The sequence below is a fragment of the Rhinatrema bivittatum genome, chromosome 9, assembly GCF_901001135.1.
Source record: "Rhinatrema bivittatum chromosome 9, aRhiBiv1.1, whole genome shotgun sequence".
Taxonomy (NCBI): domain Eukaryota; kingdom Metazoa; phylum Chordata; class Amphibia; order Gymnophiona; family Rhinatrematidae; genus Rhinatrema; species Rhinatrema bivittatum.
In genome coordinates, this window is record NC_042623.1 from 180,422,650 (window position 1) to 180,447,647 (window position 24,998).

Below are 24,998 nucleotides of genomic sequence, written 5' to 3' on the forward strand. Positions count from 1 at the left end.
TTATATCCTGGTTGTTCTTTATAAATCCTAAAGAAAAAAAAAAAAGAAAAAAATTCCAGCGTACCTATAAAAGCATTGGGGATGGTAATCTTCAGCCACATCCTGTCCCTGACTTCAAGGCCAGACTCAGGAGAGCTCATGGCTTTAACGATAGTGGCCATGTCACTGTGGATGGACAGGTGAAAGTCGTCGAAGCCTGCAGATTCAAAGAGGAGGAAGGAGAGAAAAAAAAAGGGGGGGCAGGGGAAGAGGCAAGAGATGAAAGGGGCAGGGGTGAACAACAGGAAGCAGGACAGGAGAGGAAAGGTTGTTATATGAAATGTGAGTGCTGAACACATAAGGACACTGAACGAATGATCTGATCAGAGGGAACAATACATTCTGTAACAAACCTCTGCCCTCTGCATATAACCAGGGCCTACCTTTGCTGATAAATTGTAATTTGCTTTTGCAGGAAATTGGCAATTTTGTGAGAATGGAGAATATAGAATGCTAAATATTCCAGGCAGACCCCCATCATTATGCTTTTGTATATTACTTTTAGGGCCTGATTCTCAAAAACATTGACATATAGAAATTGTGTTTTTTTCCCTATGTAAACTGGCTGGTAGAAGATGGCCCTGGGGGTTGAGCACATGGAAGTTCATGCATTTTTACACATCTTAGAAAGAGGAGTTCCTGCCTTACCTGCAATAAATCTGCTTTGAAAATTCAGGTTGAAGTCTGTGAGTACTTTCCATACGCAGACTTCAGCCCTACATGGAGTGCTATAAAATTACCCTTCCCATCTGTAGGGTAATTTGCATATTTCTGCCAAAAGGAAACACAAGGAACTCCTCATTCCTTGCTTTCATCAGTAGCAGGGTGCTAGTTGGGAGATGGCTGGCTGCCACCCAGCAGGTCCCCAGGTAACTGTGGGATCGAATTTCCTGACAACACTCACTGGTTTGGATTACTGTAGAGCTTAATCATGGGGGAGAGGGGGCTGAATGTGTGGGATCTTGAGTGCTCATGTGCTCAGGATGGTAAAGAAATATGGGGGTATCCTTACAAGCTAAAAGCAGCAGCGGGTATGACTGCACTGTGCCTCCAAGAAGGCAGAGGCTAACCTGCATGGACCTGTGCCTCAGCCCTAAACACTAGCAATATGTCTGTATCAGGCACCGAGAGAAGGGGAGAGAAGAGTGGGGAGGTCAGGCCCTGGACATGGCTACAAGTCAGAGGGTCACACGCACTGGGAAACGGGCCAGAATACATTTGAAAGCTGTCCCGTCACTGGATGACACTGAAGCATTTTGAAGCTGCCCTGCCATTGCAGCTGACAAGCCTGGGTTGGGGACCGCAGCAGAATTCACTCGCCCACATCAAGGTATCACTTGCCTTTAACAGAGGTCGGCGTTGAAGCAGGACCTCAGAGTCCTAGCCCTGCCCCTCCCTCCCCCCCCCCCGTGGAAGTCACACCTGCCAAGGAAAGGCCTGATATTGCTGGAAATAGGGCAGCAGGAGATTGTGTTAGGCTCCTGGGGCAAAAAAACAAAGTACAACTTCTCTGAAGTGAATCTGTTGCTTCCCTGAGGCCTTGCAGAGGGCTAGGCCTGCGCCCTACGGATGTCATATCTCCTGCCAACTGATGCCGACGGGACGCGTTTCAAGCGCTTTCCCCTCTGTGAGCCACCAGGGTTCATCAGAGCTGTGTACTTCATTGTTTGGACTCTGAGATGTGCTCAGGAAATTCAGCAGAGTCAGGGACATTGAGAAGGCCGAGTAAAATTTAGACTAATTCTAGGTAGAGGTAGACACGGAAACCACCCTGACTTAAACATCCGAACAGAGAAAGGGTGTGGTCACGTTCTTTGCGATCTGCTGGGAACCTGGAAGTTTTCAAAAGCCCCGTAGAAAGGAGTTGGGGGGTCCCAGCCCACCTTGACGGCAACTCCTTAGAATGGTGAAACTGTCATTTGCAAGGTGGGCACAGGATTCTGAGGTGTTTTCCCCTTTTCTCAGCTGCCAGGTTTGGGTGGGGTGGGGTTATTCCTTTAATATGCTATAATCCTGTACCTCTGTGTGCCACCGCATGGTTTGGAAAGCTTTTTACAGTGGGGGATAATTCTGCTATATCACGCAACAACATTCTGGTAACCCCCTTACTGCCTCGATAGATGTGACACCCGATACACACTGGCGTCACCCAGGATCACTGTCCTGGAGGATTTCATTCATGCTGAAACTGCTGTATTGCACCTCACCTATGGCTTTTTGATTGCTATGCATGTTACGGGCCTGTCTCATACATTAGCTGCTCATAGACTTGATTTTCCATGTCAGCAGGGAAATAATATCTTAAAGTGGAGGAGATACAGGTGATGATATCCTGCTCTGATAACTACTCTGTAAAATGTAAGCTTCCTGGCACCTGACAGTAAGGATAATGTTTTAATTCAAGCCAGTACATGCTAGAGAGCCAGGATGAATCTGGTTAGCTTTTAAGGTGCCCTGGGAAGTTTCTCCTTGGATCTGAAGGGTAAATACCCGGAATATCGAAACTGATTCTGTTGCCCTGCAGAGGAGGTGCATGATGAATTTAGTCTGCCCCATGGTTTTCACTGGAGTTAAGCACTCTGAAACAATTAAGAATAAATTACAGATGATGGCTGAAAACTCTGAGAGAATTTGATACAGCCCAATAGAAAGCTCAGCCTCCGATATGACAATTACGGCAGCTAAGAACACTTTTTTCTTAAAGTATTCAGCAGCAGCCCAGGATTTCTCCAGGGTATTTCTTTGTGTGGTTCATATGAACCACAGCAGTCAGAAACAGCTACAAACAAAAGTGTTTTTCAGATAAGATTGCCTATTTTGGCAATAATCTAGAGAATACCAAAATTCAGCCTGAAAGACTTCCTCTTCATAAACTGTTTGGGGCAGGTAGACTGCGCTGAAATTGAGGAGTCCTACAACTTGGGCCTTCATATCAATGTCCATCTTGGTTAATAAAATCTTCCAGGGGGTTATTTTCCCCCCACCAAGCACCTACATATAGTATCCAAACAAACGGCTGGGGGGCAGGTCAGGGAAGTAATTTAGATGCCGAGCAATGATTGTTGGCGCTAAGCACCTAACTTAGAAGCCTGAATGCAGGTGAATAAGAAGCAGGAGCTAAATGCTGGGGTCCCTAAGTCAGGAAAACTTGCCGCTTTCTTTGGATACTGGCCCCCAGGTGCCTCGGGAATGTAGTCCTAAGGAAAATTAGTTTCTTACCTGATAATTTTCGTTCCTGTAGTACCAAGGATCAGTCCAGGACACCTGGGTTGTGACTCCGCACCAGTAGATGGAGACAGACTAAAACTTGTGGGCGGAGCCATATAAGCCCCTGTGCCAGTCACAGCCCCTCAGTCATACGTAATGTCAAAGTAGAAACCCAAAGGGGCAACCATAGCTAACCAACAAAACTTGCCATTTAATCGGAAACAATTCCAACCCCTGCGGGAACCGGACTCCCCAACTGGGAGAGCGAACAAGCGGTGAGCGCAAGGAAACAACGATGAGCGGACTCTCCGTCAGCGGGCGGGATCCTGGACTGATCCTTGGTACTACAGGAACGAAAATTATCAGGTAAGAAACTAATTTTCCTTTCCCTGTACGTACCAGGATCAGTCCAGGACACCTGGGATGTACCAGAGCCAACTTACCGAGGGTGGGAAGCAGAGAGTCCTGCTCGGAGTACCCTCTCTCCAAACCCTCCGACCTCAGCGGCTTGAACATCCAGACGGTAATGTCTGACGAAGGTATGCAACGACTGCCAGGCAGCCGCCCTACAAATCTCTTGGGGCAACACGTGAGAAGACTCCGCCCAGGACGCAGCGTGAGACCTTGTCGAATGAGCCCGAAGACCCACTGGCGGAGTCTTTCCCCGTACAAAGTACGCTGAGCCTATGGCCTCTTAGAGCCAACGGGCGAACGTCGTGCGAGACGCTGCAGCCCCTTTCTTGGGACCAGAAAAGAGGACAAAACAGATGATCCGTTATCCGAAAAGGATTAGTGACCTCCAGATAGCGAAGGAGGGACCTCCTCACCTCCAGCTTTCGTAAGTCTCTCGTCTTCGGATCCGACGACTCCCCGACCGCGAAAGCGGGAAGTTCAACGGATTGATTCAAATGAAAAGCCGAGACGACCTTCGGAAGAAAGAAGGGACAGTGCGCAAGGAAAACGCCTGTGTCGGAGAGTCGCAAGGACGGCTCCCTACATGACCACGCCTGCAATTCTGAGATACGGCGTACCGAAGAAATCGCCACCAGAAACACGGTCTTCAACGTGAGACCCTTGACAGTAGAGCGCTGCAAAAGGCTCAAACGGTGCCGAACATAAGGCAGAAAGAACCCAATTAAGATTCCAAGCCGGACAGGAAGGACGCAAGGGAGGACGGAGATGCCTAGCCCCCTTCAGGAAACGGGCTATATCCGGGTGACGAGCCAGAGGGGACCCCCGACCTTCCCCCGCAAACAACCAAGTGCCGCCACTTGGACCCGTAGGGAACTGCACGCCATGCCTCTGGCCAGTCCCACCTGGAGGAAAGCCAGAATATCAGAGACCGCAGCGGCGGTGGGATCCAAACCTCGCTTCATACACCAATCCTCAAAAACTACCCAGACCCTGACATAAGCCAGGGACGGAGACTGCTTCCGGGACCTCAGTAGCGTAGCAATAACCGCGTCCGAGTAAACTTTGCTCTTTAACCGATTCCTCTCAAAAAGCATGCCGCGAGACAAAAGTGATCCGCATCCTACAAACAGACGGGGCCCTGATGAAGCAGCCCCGCGAAGCCGCGGAGACGAAGGGGAGCCTCCACCGACAACCGAATGAGGTCTGCGAACCATGGACGGCGTGGCCACTCCGGTGCCACCATGATCACGTTGGATGGGTACAATTCTACGCGCCGCAGGATCTTGCCGATCAGTGGCCACGGGGGAAACACGTACAGCAGCACATCCGTCGGCCAAGGGAGCACCAGCGCATCGAAGCCCTCTGCTCCCCGCTCTCGACGCCGACTGTAAAAAACGCAGAGCCTTCGCGTTGTGCCACGTGGCCATCAGATCCAAGTGGGGAACTCCCCACGTCCTGCAGAGGAGAAGAAACGCCTCGTCCGCCAGTTCCCACTCTCCGGGATCTAGACGATGCCTGCTGAGAAAATCCGCCTGCACGTTGTCGACCCCGGCAATGTGAGACGCTGCTATGCTGCTGAGATGTTGTTCCGACCAGGCCATCAAAATTCTCACCTCTTCCGCCACCAGTGGACTTCTCGTCCCTCCTTGACGATTGATGTAGGCCCCGGTGGTTGCGTTGTCTGACAGTACTCGGACCGCCTGTCCCCGCACCAAGGGTAGGAAGGCTTGGAGAGCCAGACAGACCGCCCTGGTCTCGAGGCGGTTGATGAACCATTGAGCTTGTGACGCTGACCAACGACCTTGCACCGACTTCCCTAGGCAAACTGCTCCCCAGCCGGAGAGACTTGCATCCGTGGCCACCACCGTCCAGTCGGGAACGAGAAGGGATACGCCACAGGACAGATGACTTGGATCCAGCCACCAAAGAAGACTGGATCTCGCCGGACCCACAAGCGGGAGCGGTAGGTAGAAATCCTCCGAAACTGGTGTCCAACGGGACAGCAAAGAAGACTGCAATGGCCGCAGGTGAGCGAACGCCCAGGGTACCAACGCGAGCGTTGAAGCCATAGACCCCAGCGCCGTCAGGTAATCGCAGACTCGTGGACGGCGAAGAGACAACAGACGCCGCACCTGAGATTGCAGTTTGCATATCCGATCTTGAGAGAGGCTTACCCTGCCCCGTTTCGTGTCGAATAAGGCCCCCAGAAATTCCAAGGACTGAGTGGGAGCCAAATAACTTTTGTTGTAATTGACCACCCAGCCTAGGGACTGCACGAGCTGGAGGACCCTGTCCACCGCCCGTCGACACTGACTCTCTGACTTCGCCCGAATCAGCCAATCGTCTAGGTAAGGATGAACCAGAAGACCTTCCCGTCGCAGCTGCGCCACCACTACCACCATCACTTTCGTGAATGTCCGAGGCACCGTTGCAAGAACAAAAAGGAAGCGCCCGAAATTGGTAGTGCCTCCCCAGAACGCAGAACCTCAGAAACTGCTGGCACGATGGCTGAATGCCCACGTGAAGGTACGCCTCCGTGAGATCCAGAGGAGCCAGAAATTCGCCCGGACGCACCGAAGCAATAACTGACCGAATCGTTTCCATTTCGAAGTGGTGAACGCGAAGACATCTGTTTACCCCTTTGAGGTCCAGAATTGGCCTTGAAGTGCCGTCCTTCTGGGGAACTACGAAGTAAATGGAGTAACGGCCCGAGCCGCACCGATCGGCAGGGACGGGGGATATGGCCCCCAAGCTTTCCAGCCGACGGAAGGTGTCCAACATCGCTGCCCTCTTCCTGGGGCCTTGCAGGGCGAGACCAGGAACTCGTCCGCTGGGATGCGAGCAAAATCTAACTCGTAGCCGTGTCTTATCACGTCGAGGACCCACTGGCCCGACGTCACCCTGGTCCACTCCTCGAAATATAAAGTTAACCGCGCCCCTACATTTGGAACGGCGTGCCGCAGGCGCGACGAGAGGTGGACCGGCCGGAGTTCATTGCGAGGGCTTGGACCCCGCACCCGACGGGGCCCCGCCTTGCTCCCCGTAACGTTTCCCATGAAAGGACTGCTGCCATTGAGTGTTCCGGGAAGAAGATGGTCTATACGAAGAGCCGGCGGATCTTTGAGGGCGCGATTTCCTGGGCCCCGGGAACCGGGCCCTGGCCGGAAAGGAGGGCCGCGCTCTGGCCCTATCCTCGGGCAGCTTGAATGCCCTGTTCTCTCCCAGAGAAACCATCAAATCATCCAACTCCTTGAAAGGTAACGAACCCAGGTGGGCTTTGGAAGAGCCATCCGCTGCCCAGTTGCGTAGCCACAGGAGACGGCGCGCCGAAACTGCGGCTACTATGGACCTAGCAGAGGTGCGCAGCAGGTTGTGGAGGGCGTCAGCTCCCTAAGCTATTCCCGTCTCCAATCTATCAGCCTGAGACGCCTCCTCCGCTAACAGGCCTGCATTCGCCTGAAGGACCTGGGCCCAGCGTAAACTAGCGCGCATGGCGAAGTTAGTGCAGATTGCTGCCCGTACCCCTAGGGCGGATACCTCAAAAATCTTCTTGAGATGCACTACGAGCTTCCTGTCTTGTATATCCCGAAGGGCCGTCGCCCCCGTGACCGGGATAGTGGGCCTCTTCGTCACCGCGGAGACCGCTGAATCCACCTTTGGAAGTTGCAGAAGCTCCAGCGCCTCCTCCGGGAGCGGGTAGAGCTTATCCATGGCCTTGCTGACTTTCAACCCTAATTCCGGGGTATCCCAGTCGCACTGGATCCATATTGGCCTCCTGGCGGACCACCACTGGTGAAGCCTCTATCCCCAGGTCCTGGAGAATGGCCGGGATGAATGGCGACAGTTCCTCTCTGCGGAACAGACGGACTACCTTGGGGTCATCCCCGTCCGCTGCCTGTGTACCTGTTCCCGCGCCGGGCTGGGCGGAGCCATCCGTCCCCGTCTCCTCAGCCCCCCTCGGGGCTCCTTGAGACCATCAGTATCCGCCGTGGAGGAATCGTCTGGAACTGACTCCTGAGGTACGCTCCGGGGAAGCCGTTTCCCTCGCGCTGGCTCCTGAGCAAGCATCGCGGTCTTTTTTTTTTTTTTTTTTTTGCCTTGCGCTTACTCGGTGGGGCCTGGTTGGAGCCCTCCCCAGAGCCCCCCCCTCGGGAGCGCTTGCTGCGCTTGTACTTAAGTACCTTGCGCAGCAAGCCCGCGAAATCCTCAGAAAAAAACGACCCGGATATAGAATCGGCGTCGGAATCCCCCCGGGGCCGAAGCCCCTCCTCGGCGCCCCCTCCCGCCGCGCCCCGCTGCGGGGATAACGCGGGAGGGAGAGCTGAATCGCCTGCCGCGGTCCGCGAGAATTCCTTGCCGGTGGCCAAAATGGCCGCCGCTCCCGCGCTGAGCGGGAAAATGTCCTGAGGCCTGTTTACTGGGCCTACCCCTCGCGGCGGCGAACACGCGATCCGGGCCCGAGCCCCCTGCGATGCCCCGGACGTTGCTTCACCGTCCTGGATGCAGGCCGAGCAGAGGCCCTCCCTGGACAAACGCGCGCGCGCCGACCCGCAGGCCTTGCCTGAAGAACCGCGCGGCAAGCCAGCGACCGCGGGAAGTAAAAAACTGAGGCGCGTCAAAATTAAAGAAAAACTAATTCGGCGACCTCCCCTCTTGCCTGCGGCGCCCCCCTGCGCGAAAACGACGGAGCAGCGACGCCGAAGGAACGGAGAGCCGGCCGCAACAAAATAAAAACAGAAAACTCTTTTTTTTTTTTTTTTTTTTTTTTTTAAAACGCTGACGCCGCTGTCCCGGGTCCTGGAGCCCTAGTCCTGCAGGGGTGAGTGAACCGGGCTCCCCGGCGTCACCCCTGACGCTGCCACTAGACCAGCCGGGTCCTCGACCCTGGCAGCGGCCTCAACCGGGGGAGGGTAGTCCCCTCAGGACCTCTCAACCCCCCTGGGAGGCAGGGCACCCGAGACTAAGGGATTAAAAGAAAACCCCAATTTGGTATATAAACAACTATGCCTAACAAAAAACCTAGCCCAAAAATTCAAACCTGACTAACACCAACACCAGAATCAGGTCAGGCAGGGCTGTGACTAGACCTGCACCATCTACTGGAGACAGAGTAAGACTGAGGGGCTGTGACTGGCACAGGGGCTTATATGGCTCCGCCCACAAGTTTTAGTCTGTCTCCATCTACTGGTGCGGAGTCACAACCCAGGTGTCCTGGACTGATCCTGGTACGTACAGGGAACTCGTGTTATTCATTTGTAGCCTGTTAGTCTGGGTTCATCCATGCCCTGTAGGTAGATTTGCATCCCCAGTGGGAAATGTGTTGTTCCCCTGCATGCCACTGACAGTGGCGGTGGAAAAGCCGTGCATGGGCAGACAGGGCACACGGCGGGCACAGACGGCAAGACTTACGTTCAGTTTCAGGGATGGAGCTGGTGATGGAGGAGCTAGTGGAAGTGATTGTGCTCATGGAGGGACTCATACCATATGCTGGATAGGTACCGGTCATAGCTGCGGTGTGGGAGACCCATGCCGCTGGGTCAATTGGTCGTATGGGCTCACCTGAAGGAGTAAAAATTAGCATAAATTAGACAACCCCCTTAGGTCCATGCTAAGCATCAGTCTCTCTAAAGAAAACAAGAGCTACTCAAAAAAAACCAAAACAAACCAGGAAAAAGAAGCCTCTTCCTGCATCCACCAGCAGAGATATCCTGTGTTTCAAAACCAATTCAAGACGTAGGCTTTGAAGAACAATTGAGTAAGAAACGGGGAAGCCAAAGAGTGTGAGCGAGGAAACAGTGAGAAGGGGAGGGAGCATGAGAGGAGCTGCACCGGGTGCTTGATGCGGCCGGCACTGTAAGGAAGCAGCAGGATGACGTGCGGCACTTACACCTCTGGAGCCTCACACAGCTGGCAAGGAATTTAGCCACTGCATGCCAGCTTTTCAGCAAATTTCACAAGTAATTTTTAGGCAGCAACCAGCTGGACCACAGCAACTTATACAGTCTTCAAATGACTGAATGTGTTTCATGCACAAGTTTCCATTTAATAAAGAGAAATTGGTGAATCACTTACTCCTGGGTAACGTGAAGCAGCCACGAGGGTTGGGATCCCAGCATTTGGCAACGGTCAGTGTGATGGGCCTGGGTTAACAACACAAACTCTGGTCAGAAATCCCGTAGTGGGAAACCTTATTACAGCTTTACACAGACAGGAGCTCCGAACTCTGGCCACCTTTTACCCCCAGGTACCCAACTACCTCTCTGCATCTGCTTTCTCCGTCCCAGGAACGCCTCCAGGGTAATATTCAAAGCCCTCGGTTCCTTAAGGACGATGCCCTCTTAACCCCCAGAAACGGCTTTGAATATTACACTCACGGTGTGTGCATTCACTCACCTCTGGGATGACCCCTATGGCTGAAGCTAGATTTCTGAGTCAAATACAAGAGCTTGTAAACAGAGAGAGAAGGGCACTTACATTAGTGATAAAGCTTTCTATTAATGAAACAAATATCTGCATTTTGTCATTCTTCTGGAAGCTCTAATTCTCTGAAGTATGCACTTGACTGCTTTTAGCCCAGTAGTTCCACCTTTCTCCTATTTCTTCCAGCTCAGTCGCAATCAGGGCTACAGGATCTGATGCCAGACACCTTCATCCTAATTACCTGGGGCTTTCCCCCCTATTTCATAGACCCTCTCCCCCTTCCTAGTCTGGTCATTGCCAATAATGGTCCTGAGGCTTCCTCCGGAGCCCTGCATCCTGTGCTCCCCTCCCACCCCAGCATCTCCTGCCTTGGCTGACCAGAGGATCTGAGCCAAGATTCAAACCAGGGACCTGCCACATGGCAGCGGGCAGCACCGTCACTGCACTGTTAGACCTACATTGCCTTTCCTAATACTCAATACAGTTTAACTAGGGGAACTTTATAGCCATGAGTTGTGTCTGTCATGCCACATTACTGCCTGGCAAACAGTACACGCGGCACACAAAGGGTTACCACACTCAAGCTGGCCTAGTCTGGCCTTTGTCTCACTGAATGCAGAAACCCATAGATTTGTTTTTCCTAAGAAATGTGGAAATACAATGGGTTTGCTTTACAAGCAGAACTAGTTTAAATCCTAATGGTCTATGAGATATTCAGAGGGATAGCTATGTTAGTTTGGTGTAGCAAACATGACACGAGGCAGATAGCAGCTCAAAGACTAACCAATTTATTGAGGCACGAGCGTTCGAGGACAGAATCCACTTCATCAGACGTCTGCCAGGTTTTGTGGAACCAACCAGCAGCACAGGCTGCCACAGCTCCATCCAAGTCTGCCCCCACCTTAGTCTACAACCACAGAGACGGTGGCATCCGAGATCGCCGTGTCTGTGCTGTTCTAATGACTTTTCGGTTTACTGTCCTATGCACACCAAATTTTCAGTATATGCCAGGGAGTCCAAGGGGATCCTAAAAGGGTTTTCATTTGGAGCCATGTTTACGTGTGCATCCCAGAAGTGGACTCCAATGGTTCTGCATGGTATTTCTTGTTCTGCCTACTATAATTCTGCAAACTATAAGGCTGATGCAATGATCTTAGTGCTAATAAAAGTTGTGCTGGGTTTTCAGCTCACACTTTTAAACGCCAAGATTTATTTATTTATTTTTTTTTTTAAACTCCCAATGCAGTACGCTAATGATACGCTAAAGCATCAGGAGTTTAAAAAAAATGCGTAAAAACTGTAAAATGTGCGTTTGGCACACATCAAAAACATTTCAACTAAGGAAGAGGGTGGAGGAATCCCTGACAGGCTATCTGGGTAAGTGCCAGTAGCCGCCGCCCCCACTTACCTGGATAAATTCTGATTTATCTGTCTATCTGGCAGCAGGAAGCAGCCACCAGATAGCCTAATAAGTACTGATTAATGCATCTATCTGCCTCGGGTCACTGCTACTTAGATGGATAAGTACTTTATCCAGCTAAATAGCGGCAAACTGCACCAAACGGTAGTGTAAGCACTGACTTATGTGGCTATCTGGCAGCAGTAAGTATTTATCTGGGAAAGTGGCACTTACCAGGATAAGTCAGTTATTATCTGGGCATTTACCAGGAGAGTTTCAACTTCTTTTCTTAAACTTTTTAAAAACTATTTTTTTCATGGTTCTGGAGATTTAACTCCAGCTCTGACCAGGGGTTAAGTTTCCGGCGCACTTGCAGCCTCTGCATCGGAGGGGTAATGTTTAATGCCTTCATTTGCATGGGATTTCCATGTGGATTTTCTGCATGCAAAACTCCTTGCTGCATCGGCATTTAAGTTTTGGCTGCAGAAGATGAGCGTTGAACTGCATGCAGAAAGGGACGTTTGGCTGAATGCACTGCTCTGCATATTTGATTTGCTTCTCTACGGGTGATGTTCCTCGGTTCCTGTTGCATGAATATTTGTCCCCACCACCCTCTCTGGGAAAAGGCACTTCTTGGCATTGCTCCTGAATCTAGGATTTCATGACTCCTTATTCTAAAACGTCCTTTCATCTGAAAAATATTTTTTCTAACTCTTGAGGTACTGGACAGCTCACCTTCAGAAAATACATATTTAGGTCCTTCAGCCTCACTTTATAATTAACTAAGGTCCTAACCAAATTACGGGAATAACTACAAATATTTGCAGCAAAGTAGCAGACAAAATTGTGTAAAAATAAACTTTGTTATTTGCATTAGTGGGTAATTTGAAAAAAGTCAGCTGTTCCCCCCCAGTCTGTTTCTGGGGGGGAACAGCTGCTGGGGAATACGTATATCAGTGTGTCCCGCATGGATTACTGGACACACTGATGTATTCTTTATTTAGAACAAATGATGTTGTTCTTTCTAAAGTTATGCAATTGGTGAAAGATATTAACCAAGTCCACCAATGTTCTTGCCTATCCCTGTTTGATGTCACCCTTATTCATCATTGTTCGATATATCCATTGTTCGATGTAATTTATATATTTTCTAACCTTGGTTCAATGTAAACCGATGTGATATGTCTATTCATGAACGTCGGTATAGAAAAAGTTCTAAATAAATAAATGTATAGAGCGCCCAGCATGAAACTGCTCACAGGATTCAGACTGCCCCAGTTTGGTGGCCTTTCTATGGACTGCCTCCGCTTTATCAGTGGTTCTCTGCACACTGCCACAGGTGAGGTCTCACCAATGATTTGCACAAGATATTCCTACCATTTATCTCAGCTGTTCATTCCTCTCTCCCATACCACTGGCTCTCCTTTGTTCTTGTACTGTTTGCACCTTGAGGTCATCAGATTTGACCATCCCTACATCTTGATGCTACCTCTGCAATGTCGCCTAAAGACATTGACTAGAACCAAGCCCTAGGCTGATCCTTATGGCCAGGAAATAAGTTACTAAGTTTTGATTCCTGTCCTTGTACATAAAAAAAGTTTAGGTAAGGGAAGGCTAAATTCTGTAGCAAATTTAAAGTGAAAGTGAACCTTGGGTGGATTTAAAAACAAACAGGTAAGCCAGTTGACTCCCGAAGTTTGCTGGTGCAGAGCAAACGTTCCTAGGTCTGAGGGATGAGGGAGATTTAAGTTCATGTTCAGCTGCAAACAGCTGTGGCTTAACGTGATCCAGAGATCGCTGGCTGAGAGTTTTTGGGAAAATTGGCCCTTTTGTGTCTTTTTTCCTCCACTCCATCTCAATTTACTCTCCGCTTTTTGTACTTGTATTTGCTCCTCTCTCTCAAAACTATTTTTTTTTCATTCTTTACTCTTTCCTTAACTCATCTCTGTTTTCTTCTCCTTTCAAAACGTCTCCACCTCTAGAGCCTTTAATCTGCCTCTTCACCTTCCACAAGCTCCTTTTCACCACTGGGTTGGTCCCACCAACCTGACTACCTTGTAATTGACAGCTTAGGAACATAAGAGGTGCCAAGCTGGATCAGACCACAGGTCCACTGAGCATCCTGTCTCCAGGTCATGAGGAAGTATGCAGCAGGTCCCCAAGAAGAGTCTGCAGCTGGATTTTGGGTCAGACATGTTGAAGGAGGATCGGATTTCTTGCAATTCATTCCCAAGGATAAGTGGAGGTTTTTCCCAAGTCTATGGACTTTTCCTCGAGGAACCTGGCTATGCTTGCATGCCTTGACCATGTCCCTCTGCCAACTCATTCCCACTCTCGCAGAGAGCGACTACACCTGCGCTTCTTGACTTTTGGCACCACTCCGATCTCCAAATGAGCAACTGATGATGGCCGTCAGAAGCACTGCCAGCACCAATTCGAACAACCAGAGCGCCTTGTATGCGATTCATCTGGCCCTGGTTTCTGGTTCAATTCTCATTTTGCTAGTTCCATCGGGCTTTCTTTTCTAAATGGAATGAGATCCGCCCCCCCCCCCCCCCCCCTTCCTTCCCCGTTTATTACATTTTTACATTGCCTATTCAAAGGTGGCTCTGGGTTGCACAGAAATAAAAACCATGCCCATGCAGTTGTATACAAGACATCCCTGACTATCCCCTTCGGTGAGCCAGGGCTCATTTCAGTTCTTCCAGATCCTGCTCCATGCAGTCTTTATCATCCCCCAGACCAGTCAAGATCACTGGGTATTGCTCCCCTACCAGCAGATGGAGACAGAGAAGAAAGGCTTGGCTGTACTGCTGGAACTTAAATTGGTGTGCCACAGCAGATGGCAGAGGTGTTCTTATGAATGTCTTATTGTAAACACCCCTGGTATCTTTATAGGCAATCATACAATAAATAAATACACCTGCAATCAGACTTGGAGACTGAACTCTTCCCAGGGGTGCATAAAAGGACAAAATTTATCACATTGATCATAAAACTATGTAACCGAATCTTAATGGCACCTGTCTAGAATGTATGTTCCTATACATTTATCATCATTATTTTATGTGCCTTCCTGTAAACCGATGTGATGGTATTTAACTTGACGGTATAGAAAAGATTTTAAATAAATAAATACATGAATTCTGCTACGAAGACCTTCCCCTTGGTAGAGTAGGGTCAAACAGGGGGTTGGTGATCCTTGAGGTACCTGCATCCTGTCCGAGAGGAGGGTCTCATAAGCAGTGGTACTGGCTCCCTCCCTCCCTAGGTTCTGCTCTCTCTGGCTAAATCCGCCTCTCCTCCTCTGAAAGCTCCTGTAAAGGGAAGTATTTATTTCTCTAATGATTATAGAGTGATAGTATTTTTTTTGGTTTGTTTTAAAAGTGTTTGGTTCCTTTAAGGTACTTGTAGGGGAAAAAAGTGGAGGGATTGGATGGCTGTGGAGAATACAGGCAGATTCAGCGAACTCTGCTGGTGGTGTGGGCTGGTTCAGGGCCGACTGAGCATGGAGAGGGGGGCAGAAAGAGCCATGAAAGTGTGCAGGAAGAGCTTGGGGGCCATGCATTGAAAACATGGGGAGCTGTGCCTGGCCTGCAGAGATTAGAATGTGTTGATCAAGGGGAGGCAGCTCAGGAGCTTCTACTTCCTCCACTGAGGTGATGAAAGTTGTACCCAAAGAACAACAGTACTGAGCTGCAGAGGTCTGCATCCTGGAGGATGCAAGAATCGCACGAAGGGCGACCATTTTATTTCCTTCCTCCATGGGCCAGGTGGGCTCAGGGGAAGGTAATGCCGATCTCCTTGCAGTAGTCTCCCTTGGTGGGGGGGGATCCCATGGGGAAACACTACAGAAGAATCTGGGTTGAGTTTCGGGGGGGCCTCCCTAGAGCATTTCCCTTTCATAGAACAATTAAAGTCCTAGTTTTTAAGGAGTGGGATGCTCCTGAATCTGTTCCGAAGGTTGATAGGGCCAGGGCTAAGCTATATCCCCCCCTGCTGGAGGATGCCTAGGGTGGATGTGTTTGCTATCTGCAGTTATTAAGACGACCACTATCCCACTTGAAGGCTGTGCAGCACTTAAAGAGTCTCAGAATCAGAAGATGGAGCTTCATATCAAGAAGAATTTTGAGGTTTTGGCCCTGGGGCTCCACGTGGCGGTGTGCAACAGTTTCATGGCATAAGCCTGTTTGTGCTGGGTGCAACAGATTCCAGTGGCTGAGTCTTTCTGGAGATGGCACAGCGGCTTGAAGCTGGTCTACCTTTTATAATTGATGCCTTGTATGATTTACTTTGAACATAATTGGGCTGTTGATGTTTGGTCTAAGTCTCAGTTTGGTAATCTCCTTTTAAAGACAAGCTGCATTTTGGGGAAAATTAGGACCAGATGGTTAAGCATCTGGGGGACTTGAAATCCCATAAATTGCCAGAGGATAAACCTGTGGGGTCTGAAAAATGTACCCATTAGGCAGACGTTTAGGGACGCCAAGTGTTATCAGACAGGAAAGGGTTCTTCTTTGCAACGCCAGTTTGCATCCAAGTCACAATCCTTTCAAGGGAACCACAGAGATTCTTGAGACATCAGGTCCCACTTCAGGGGGACTTAAGAGCTCTCAATCAAGCTCCCTTAGTACCCCCCCTCCTTGAGTCCGCATAGGGAAGTGGTTGGTCCTCTTAAACGAGGAGTGAACCCAAGATAACACTGGATCAGTAGGTCTTGTCCATGGTATGAGACAGCTTTGCCTTAGAATTTGCTCACCCAGTGGGCTAGGCCTTCATGATTTCTCCAAGAGCTTTAAGGATGAAGAAGCTAGTGGTGCACTCCATGCTGGTGCATTTGCTTCTTCAGGATGCAATGGTCCTGGTGCCAGAGAAGGGAAGAGGCCTGGGAAGGTTCTCCATTTACTTCATGGTCCCCAAAAAGAAGGGCACATTGTGGCCCATCCTAGATCTCAAGAAAGTGAATGCGTCTTGCGCATGGAAACTTTGTACTCAGTGATCACAATGGTCTCGAAGGGAGAGTTTCTAGCCTCCTTGAATTTTTCAGAGGCCTAACTTCACATTCCTTATTTGGCTGAAACATCAAATGTTCCTCAGATTTGCAGTGCTAAGTGACCACTTCCAATTTCGAGCACTCCCCTTTGGGCTGGTGACGGCTCCTTGCATGTTTTCCAAGGTGATGGTAGTAGCAGAGGCTCTGCACAAGGAAGGTGCATCCTTATTTGGACATCTGGTTGATTCGTGCAATATCAAGTGAAGACTGCCAGAGGTCCATATACAATGTAGCTCTGTTGTTGCAGTCCTTGGACTGGCTAGTAAATTTTGCCAAGAGCAAATTAGTACCGGCTCAGGCCTTGGAAATTCTGGGGTCTCAATTCCAGACAGATGTAGGCAAGTTGTTTCTAACAATGGACAGAAGATTGAAGCTGCAAAGACAGATCCATTGGTTGTTGCAGATAAAGTCTCCTAGAGTCTGGGATTACCTGCATGTGCTGGGTTCCCTTGGGCAGCTGCTCATATAAAACCATTGCAAGCAGCTCTTTTCTACTGAAGCCTGCAGAGAAAGGATTTCAAGATCCAGTTGCTTTACTTTTGGGAAGCCAAATCAAGCCTTTCCTGGTCGTACGCACAGGCCAATTTGTTGAAAGATATGCAGTTGGAAATTCCAGTTCTGGTAATGATGACTACAGATGCCAGTCTGAGCGGCTGAGGGGGGGGCATTTGTCAGAATCAAACAGCACAGGGCCTGTGGACATGGATGGAGAAGACTTGGTCCATCAATCAATTGAGACATGAGCAGTCCTGAAAGCCTTAGTGGTCTTTCAGTCTTAGTCAATTGGAAGGCGGTCATAGTGTTGGCTGATAGTTCGATGACAGTGGCATATGTAGACAGGGAGAAACCAACAGCCCAGAGGTCTCGGCAGAAATGGGGATGTCTATGATTTGAGCAGCACATCTAAAGGCAGTAGATTCATATAGCGGGAGTAGAAAACATGCAGGCAGATTTTCTGAGCAGGTATCTTCTGGACCCTGGAATGGGAATTGGTGGAGGAAGTGTTTGTTTTTATCAAGGCCACGTAAGTGGTTCTCCAATTGGTTATGATGGTGATGAAGCAGAATGACAACGTCCAGAGGTTCTACAGTCATCAGAGAGAGCTGGGAAGTCTGAATTCTCTGTCCCACTCATGGCCTTGAGGGTTTCTGCTTTATGTCTTTCCTCTTTGGCCTCTAATCAGACCAATAGAAAGACATCAAGGAAGAGTGATTCTGGTGGCTCTGGAGTAGCCCTGTTGGCAGATTTGGTGAATCTAGCACAACAAAGGCCCTTAAGGCTCAGTCATGTCCCTGGTCTGTTGCATCAGAGCCCCATCTTCTTGGAGTAGGCAAATAACTTTTGTCTCAAGCTTGGCTCTTGAAAGGAGAAGACAGAGTGAAGGGATATTCGGAAGAGGCAAAAAGTTTGCTACAGGCCAGAAAGACTTCTCTAATGTATGTACATGTTTGGAAGGTGTTCGAGTCCTGGTGTCAGGAGTTGAGAGAGTCTTCCCACTTCAGGTCTCAATTTTGGTGATTTTGGCCTTCTTGCAGAAAAAAAGGGGTTAGCCTTGAACTCTCTCAGATTGCAAATGGTGGCATTGTTCTCTTACAGGGGAAAGGTATATGTGATAAGATTCTTGCAAGGGATTCAGTATCTATGTCCCCCAGTTCAGCGGGTGGTTCCACCATGGAATCTTAATTGGTATTAACGACATTGTATAAGTCCCCTTTTGAACGGATCAGAAGGGCATCTTTGAAGTATCTTATGCTGAAAACAGTATTTTTGGTGGCTATTTGTTCAGCGAGACGTATTTCAGAATTGCAGGTCTTGTTGTATAGGGATCCTTTTCTCCAATTATTGGAAAAGGGGGTTTCTTTTTGTATGGTGCCATCCTTTTTGCCAAAGGTGGTTTCTCCTTTACACTTGAGTCGGTTGGTTGACTTGCCTGGGTTTTGGAAGGCAGATTCTTCTTGTTCTGTGCATTCTAGGGAACTTCATGTTTTAGATGTGCGTAGGACCCTTCTGAGATATTATAAGATTGCTAATGGCTTTTGGAAGTTGGATCATTTTTTGTGCCATTTAGTGGTCAAAATAAAGGAGAGAAGGCATCAAAGACATCTATTGCAAGATGGATTAAGGAAACAATAGCGTTGGTGTACATTTGCAAGGGTCTACAGGTCCCTGTAGGTCTTAGAGCGCATTCTACTCCACAACAAGCAGTGTCTTGGGCCGAGTGTCAGTTGACGTCACTGCAGGAGACAGTCTACTTTACACATTTTTCCAAGCATTATAGAATGGATATGCAGGGCCTGGATGTTGCTGGGTTTGGAGAGTGTGTATTGTAAGAGAGCCTTTCAGGTTCCCACCTAGCTTAGGGAAGCTAGGGTACATCTCAACCTTCTGGACTGGTCTGGGGATAAGGAAGGAAAATTTGGTTTTTACCAGCTAATCTTCTTTCCTTGAGTCCCATAAGACCAGGCCAGAATCCTAACCTTAGTTTTCTGAAGATTGCTTTGTGTGTGTGTTTATATATACTTAATGTTCTTGGCGTTCAAATCCTCTCACAAGAGAGATTTTCAAGATTTTCTTGGGACTTTACAGATAGTTCTTTCTTTTCCCTGCTTGAAAGTAAGGGGTCAAGTCTTTTAGCTTGGTTACAGGGTATACTGAGTGGCTGCAGGTGGAACAGTAATTTAAGTACCAATGGTATAATAAAGCTTTTCATCTCTATCTCCATATTTGGTAGGGGGGAAACCCAATTTTCTGGACTGGTCTGTGGAACTCAAGGAAAGAAAATCAGCAGGCAAGAACCAATTTTTCCTCTCTTAGTTGCATTTCAATCTGGTTACTCCTGTAACCTCAAACCCATCGTGTTAGTTCCCAGGACACATACCCAGGCTTGTGTACGATCTCTCGCAGGACTCGCACAGCGTCGTCATTGCTCATGTTCTCAAAGTTTATATCATTTACCTGCAAGCAAGAAAAATGGAAGTCAGAAATGGTAAAAAAAATTGTCTGAGCAACAGAAATTCTCACATGATGGGGTTCTATATGAAACAGGATTGTCATTTTACAGCTAGAGAAACTTCATGAATCAAGTCTTTTGTTGTCATGTACGAAGACAATTCTCATATTACAGTATACACCGTGTGTTCATCTCTGGAATCACACCTTAAAAAATAAAAAAGATAAACTAAATGGAGTTGGTCCAGAGGATGGCTATTAAAATGATCCTTTTTTGGGGTTTTTTTTGTTATAAAGCAAATGAGAACTAACTTAATGATCTAAACATGTATACTCTTAGCAGAAGGGCGAGATAGGGAAGATATGATAGACGTTTAAATACCTCCAAGGTTTCTATGGAAACCAGATCATGGGATGAGGATAAAAGGGAGTACACAAAGTAATCTAAGGAAATATTTCTTTACATGGAACAACCTCCCAGTGGAGGTGAAGGAGACTAGGACATGGGACAAGCACAGGGGGATCTCTGAGGGAGAGGAAGGTCCTCTTAAAGATGGGGGATGAGCCGTATAGTCTTTATCTGCCATCATGCTCTATGTCCCCTTATGTTTATTGTTGAAGATATCTTTAAGCAAAAGCCCCATCACCATGAGCACACACTGGCACGAGAACGGACCATCACGTAGACTTGCTGGTTCCAGCTGGCTCTGTTACATACATGTTTCTCACACAACTATTCGTGATCACTAACATTTATTGCCATATACATAGGTTATGAACCCACAGATGAGGTCTGCAACAATATAATTTTCACTGTCAGTGAATGACTACTAATAAGAGAGAGACTGGCATCAGTATTTACAGTCATTAATATAAGGCAGCACGAAGTGTGCCAATGTTGCACAGGATACGGATCTATGGTACCTGCAGTAGCATGTCTCCTGGCTCAATCCTTCCATCGGCTGCCACGGCACCACCTTTCATGATTGAGCCAATGTAAATGCCACCATCACCCCGCTCATTGCTCTGTCCAACAATGCTGATCCCCAAGAAGTTATATTTTTCTGTAGATATCAAAATAATAAGTAACCATGAGGCGGTTGAAGGTTCCAGGAGTATGTGGATGTTGTATCTATATCAGGGAATCAACATTTGCTGAACTTCAAGAGTAGGCACTTGTAAACATATTAAGGGTAATTTTCAAAGCCATTTCAGCATTGGGCCTGCAAGTGCCCTACCTAGGGGCAGGGTTGAGGGCGGCTTTGCAATTTTCCTCAGAATCCTATGTACATATATTAGCAGATGTAACTCTGGCTAGATAGTTTTGGTAGGGTAGGATGGGACTAATTTCTGACATGAGGTAAATGAAGACTGGGAGAGAAAAATGGAAGCAGGAAAACCATTTCCATGTTTGACACAGGAAATGTGATCTCAGTGCCTCTTGCCTTCAGGTACTGGAAAAAGAAGGGAGGACAATGTGGTAGCCTGAGTGCTAGAAGGAAGAGGAAATGTATGCAGTGGAAGATGTGGTAGGCCAGATTGACAAACCAAAAAGTAGCAAATCACCTGGACCAGATGGTATGCATCCTAGGGTACTGAAGGAACTAAAAAATGAAATTTCTGATCTATTAGTTAAAATTTGTAACCTATCATTAAAATCATCCATTGTACCTGAAGACTGGAGGATGGCCAATGTAACCCCAATATTTAAAAAGGGATCCAGGGGCTATCCGGGAAACTACAGACCGGTTAACCTGACTTCAGTGCCAGGAAAAATAGTGGAAACTATTCTAAAGATCAAAATCGTAGAGCATATAGAAAGACATGGTTTAATGGGATACAGTCAACATGAATTTACCCAAGAGAAGTCTTGCCTCACAAAACTGCTTCATTTTTTTGAAGAGGTTAATAAACATGTGGATAAAGGTGAACCAGTAGATGTAGTGTATTTGGATTTTCAGAAGGCGTTTGACAATTGTGCATTGAATGAAAAATAATTTTCTCCGATTTCTTTAAAATATAAGAACATAAGAAATTGCCATGCTGGGTCAGACCAAGGGTCCATCATGCCCAGCATCCTGTTTCCAAAGAGGCCAAACCAGGCCACAAGAACCTGGCAATTACACAAACACTAAGAAGATCCCATGCTACTGATGCAATTAATAGCCGTGGCTATTCCCTAAGTAAATTTGATTAATAGCCATTAATGGACTTCTCTTCCAAGAACTTATCCAGACCTTTTTTGAACCCAACTAAACTAACTGCACTAACTACATCCTCTGGCAACAAATTACAGAGCTTTATTGTGCGTTGAGTGAAAAAGAATTTTCTCCGATTAGTCTTAAATGTGTTACTTGCTAACTTCATGGAATGCCCCCTAGTCCTTCTATTATTCGAAAGTGTAAATAACCGAGTCACATCTACTCGTTCAAGACCTCTCATGATCTTAAAGACCTCTATCATACCCCCCCCCCCCCTCAGCCGTCTCTTCTCCAAGCTGAACAGCCCTAACCTATTTAGTCTTTCCTCATAGGGGAGTTGTTCTATCCCCTTTATCATTTTGGGTGCCCTTCTCTGTACCTTCTCCATCGCAACTATATCTTTTTTGAGATGCGGCAACCAGAATTGTACACAGTATTCAAGGTGCGGTCTTCACCATGGAGTGATACAGAGGCATGATGTCATTCTCCATTTTATTCACTATTCCCTTCCTAATAATTCCTAACATTCTGTTTGCTTTTTTTGACTGCTGTAGCACACTGAACCGACGATTTTAATGAATTATCCACTATGATGCCTAGATCTCTTTCTTGGGTTGTAGCACCTAATATGGAACCTAACATTGTGTAACTACAGCAAGGGTTATTTTTCCCTATATGCATCACCTTGCACTTATCCACATTAAATTTCATCTGCCATTTGGATGTCGTCCAGTCTTCCAGTCTCAGAAGGTCCTCCTGCAATTTATCACAATCTGCTTGTGATTTAGCTATTCTAAATAATGTTGGGTCCCTGAAAATGTGATCACCTCACTCATCATACCTCTTTTCAGATCATTAATAAATATATTTAAAAAACCACCAATACAAGTACAAAGCCCTGAGGCACTCTACTGTTTACCTTTTCCAACTGAGAAAAGTGACCACTTAATCGTACTTTCTTTGCTGTCTTTTAACCAGTTTGTAATCCACAAAAGGACATCACCACGTATCCCATGATTTTTTACTTTTCCTAGAAGCCTCTCATGAGGGACTTTGTCAAACGCCTTCTGAAAATCCAAATACACTATATCTACCGGTTCACCTTTATCCACATGTTTATTAACCTCTTCAAAAAAGTGAATCAGATTTGTGAGGCAAGACTTCCCTTGGGTAGATCCATGCTGACTTTGTTCCATTAAACCAGGTCTTTCTATATGTTCTGTGATTTTGATCTTGAGAATAGTTTCCATGATTTTTTCAGGCTGAATGGTGTATAGTATCTCAGATTACCCCTGGATCCCTTTTTAAATATTGGAGTTACATTGGCCACCTTCCAGTTCTCAGGTACCATTTTAATGTTACTAATTACTGTTAATAGGTCTGAAATTTCATTCATTCAGAACCATGGCAATGACAGGAAGGGATGAAAGCTGAGAAGCAAAAGGAAGAGAGAGAGAGAGCGAGAAAGAGAGAGAGAGAGAGAGAGAACACTTAGGGTCCCTGTAGGTTAGGACACTACGACAGGAAGAGCACATGGGTGGGGAGAAAGGGTAGAAACAGAACATGATGGGCCCGCCAGGCACACTTGCAAAGTTAAATGCATACACCATCTCCCCCACTTCTGTAAGAAAAAAAAATCTGAGGGAGCATTGTGTGGGTTAGGAGGATGTGCGCTCCCACTATGCACCCAACAGCAGTGCACATCTTCAAAGATATTAGAGGGAATGCTGGTACTCACCCATGTTTAAAGTGACTGTGATAATGTTGAGCGACATGGTTGAATCGGTGATGCTACTGAATGAAGACGACTACAATAAAAAGAAAAGAAATCACACACTGCAACCTGCCTTAATCAGGACATCACTGGTGTCTCTGGTGAAAGGTTTATCACTCTGAGCATGTTTCAGTCCTGTAGCTGTAACTATACCTGCGCCTTAGCTTTACAGTTTGCTTAGTTTTAGTGATTAGTTTTAGTGATTAACTGCATAAAAACTGAACATAAAACAGAGAAGTATTTGAAATGGATTCATGGATCCTGTAGAAGCTTCCAGACTTCAGAGTTTACACACGACTATGCCAAATGTCAACTACTTGATTTAACTTCCAGATCCTTTAAAATCTCTCTCAGGCTAGATCCAGAGTGAGCAGAGTATGAAAAAGGAGACTGGGGATTGGATGAATCGTTTGAAAATGCTACATTAGGGGAATAATTATCATCAATTATACACCTCAGGCAATTTTTCCATTTTGGGCCAACTGATTGATTGATTGGTGGGGCAAGATGGCACATGCAGATCCTGAAGGTCTGAAACACTTTTGACTCCTGTCAATTGTGATTTCAACCTAAGTTCAGTACCAAAACCTCATTACTGGCTATCCCAGATGATTTGCATCACAGCCTTGCTAGAAATCCTCTTAGGTTTGTCAGCCTTTGACACTGTCAATCATGCCATCTTGATAAATCGGTTGGAGAGAGTTCTGGGTCATATTTTTTGCATCACACAATAATGTGGAGGACGTGTAATATAAAAGATTTTAAATAACTCACAGTTGAATTGGTTTCATTCATTTTGAAAGAAAGAAACCAAAAGAATGTTGGGGAATAAATTCTCTGATTCCTGGAAAATGGAACGGGGAGTTCCCCCCGGTTTCTTCTGTTTCTACCCTGGCAAACTTGAATGTGAAGGACCCAAGCAAAGCTCAAGCTATTCCATCCTAGTCCAGAGCCTGCAGTGCAGAGCTAGAACATGGAGTCCCATAGTTCTAGGCTTGCTTTGATATAAAACCCAACCATTGAAACGTAGAATATGATGGCAGATAAGGACCCTAACCATAGTCTATTCTGTCCTATTTCCTGGTGTATGCCATAGACTCCAGTTGATACTTGGGTTTCCCTCACTAGGTAACTAGTGATGCACTATTTTTGTCTTCCCTACCTCCCCTGGAAAGCTATTCTATACATTCATCATCCTTTGTAAAGAAATATTTTCTGATGTTACCCCTCTGTGAAGCCTCCTGATCTCTTATTCTAGAACTTCTTTTACACTAAAAGAGGTTTGTTTCTTGTGCATTATTTCACCTTTGAGAAATCAGAATGTCTGTCATATCCCCCATCTCACCTCCTCTTAGGGAAACATATTTAGCTCCTTGAGTTTCATTTTATAGGGTTTTTGGTGAAGACCCTACACCTTTTTGTTAGCCTGTTTCTGAACTCTCTCTACTCTGTCTATCTTTTCGGAGGCATGATATCTAGAATTGTACACAATACAGCAATATTACCACCTCCCTATGCACACTCGCATTCCTTCGGCTCTCG

General features: G+C 47.2%; 1 protein-coding gene across 4 annotated transcripts in view; it reads right to left on the reverse strand.

Annotated features, from left to right (window-relative positions):
• The window catches only part of DVL3 (dishevelled segment polarity protein 3), a 148,482-nt gene that overhangs the window by 16,740 nt on the left and 106,744 nt on the right, over window positions 1-24,998 (reverse strand). For 3 of the 4 annotated variants that reach the window (XM_029615104.1, XM_029615105.1, XM_029615103.1), the window contains exons 7-12: window positions 23,421-23,490; window positions 20,406-20,545; window positions 19,411-19,487; window positions 9,733-9,800; window positions 9,070-9,219; window positions 65-196 (exon numbers count right to left, since the gene is read on the reverse strand). In XM_029615104.1, the coding sequence (XP_029470964.1) occupies window positions 65-196; window positions 9,070-9,219; window positions 9,733-9,800; window positions 19,411-19,487; window positions 20,406-20,545; window positions 23,421-23,490 (637 nt within the window). The remainder of the gene's footprint in view (window positions 1-64; window positions 197-9,069; window positions 9,220-9,732; window positions 9,801-19,410; window positions 19,488-20,405; window positions 20,546-23,420; window positions 23,491-24,998) is intronic. The other variant, XM_029615106.1, reaches the window with a different exon arrangement.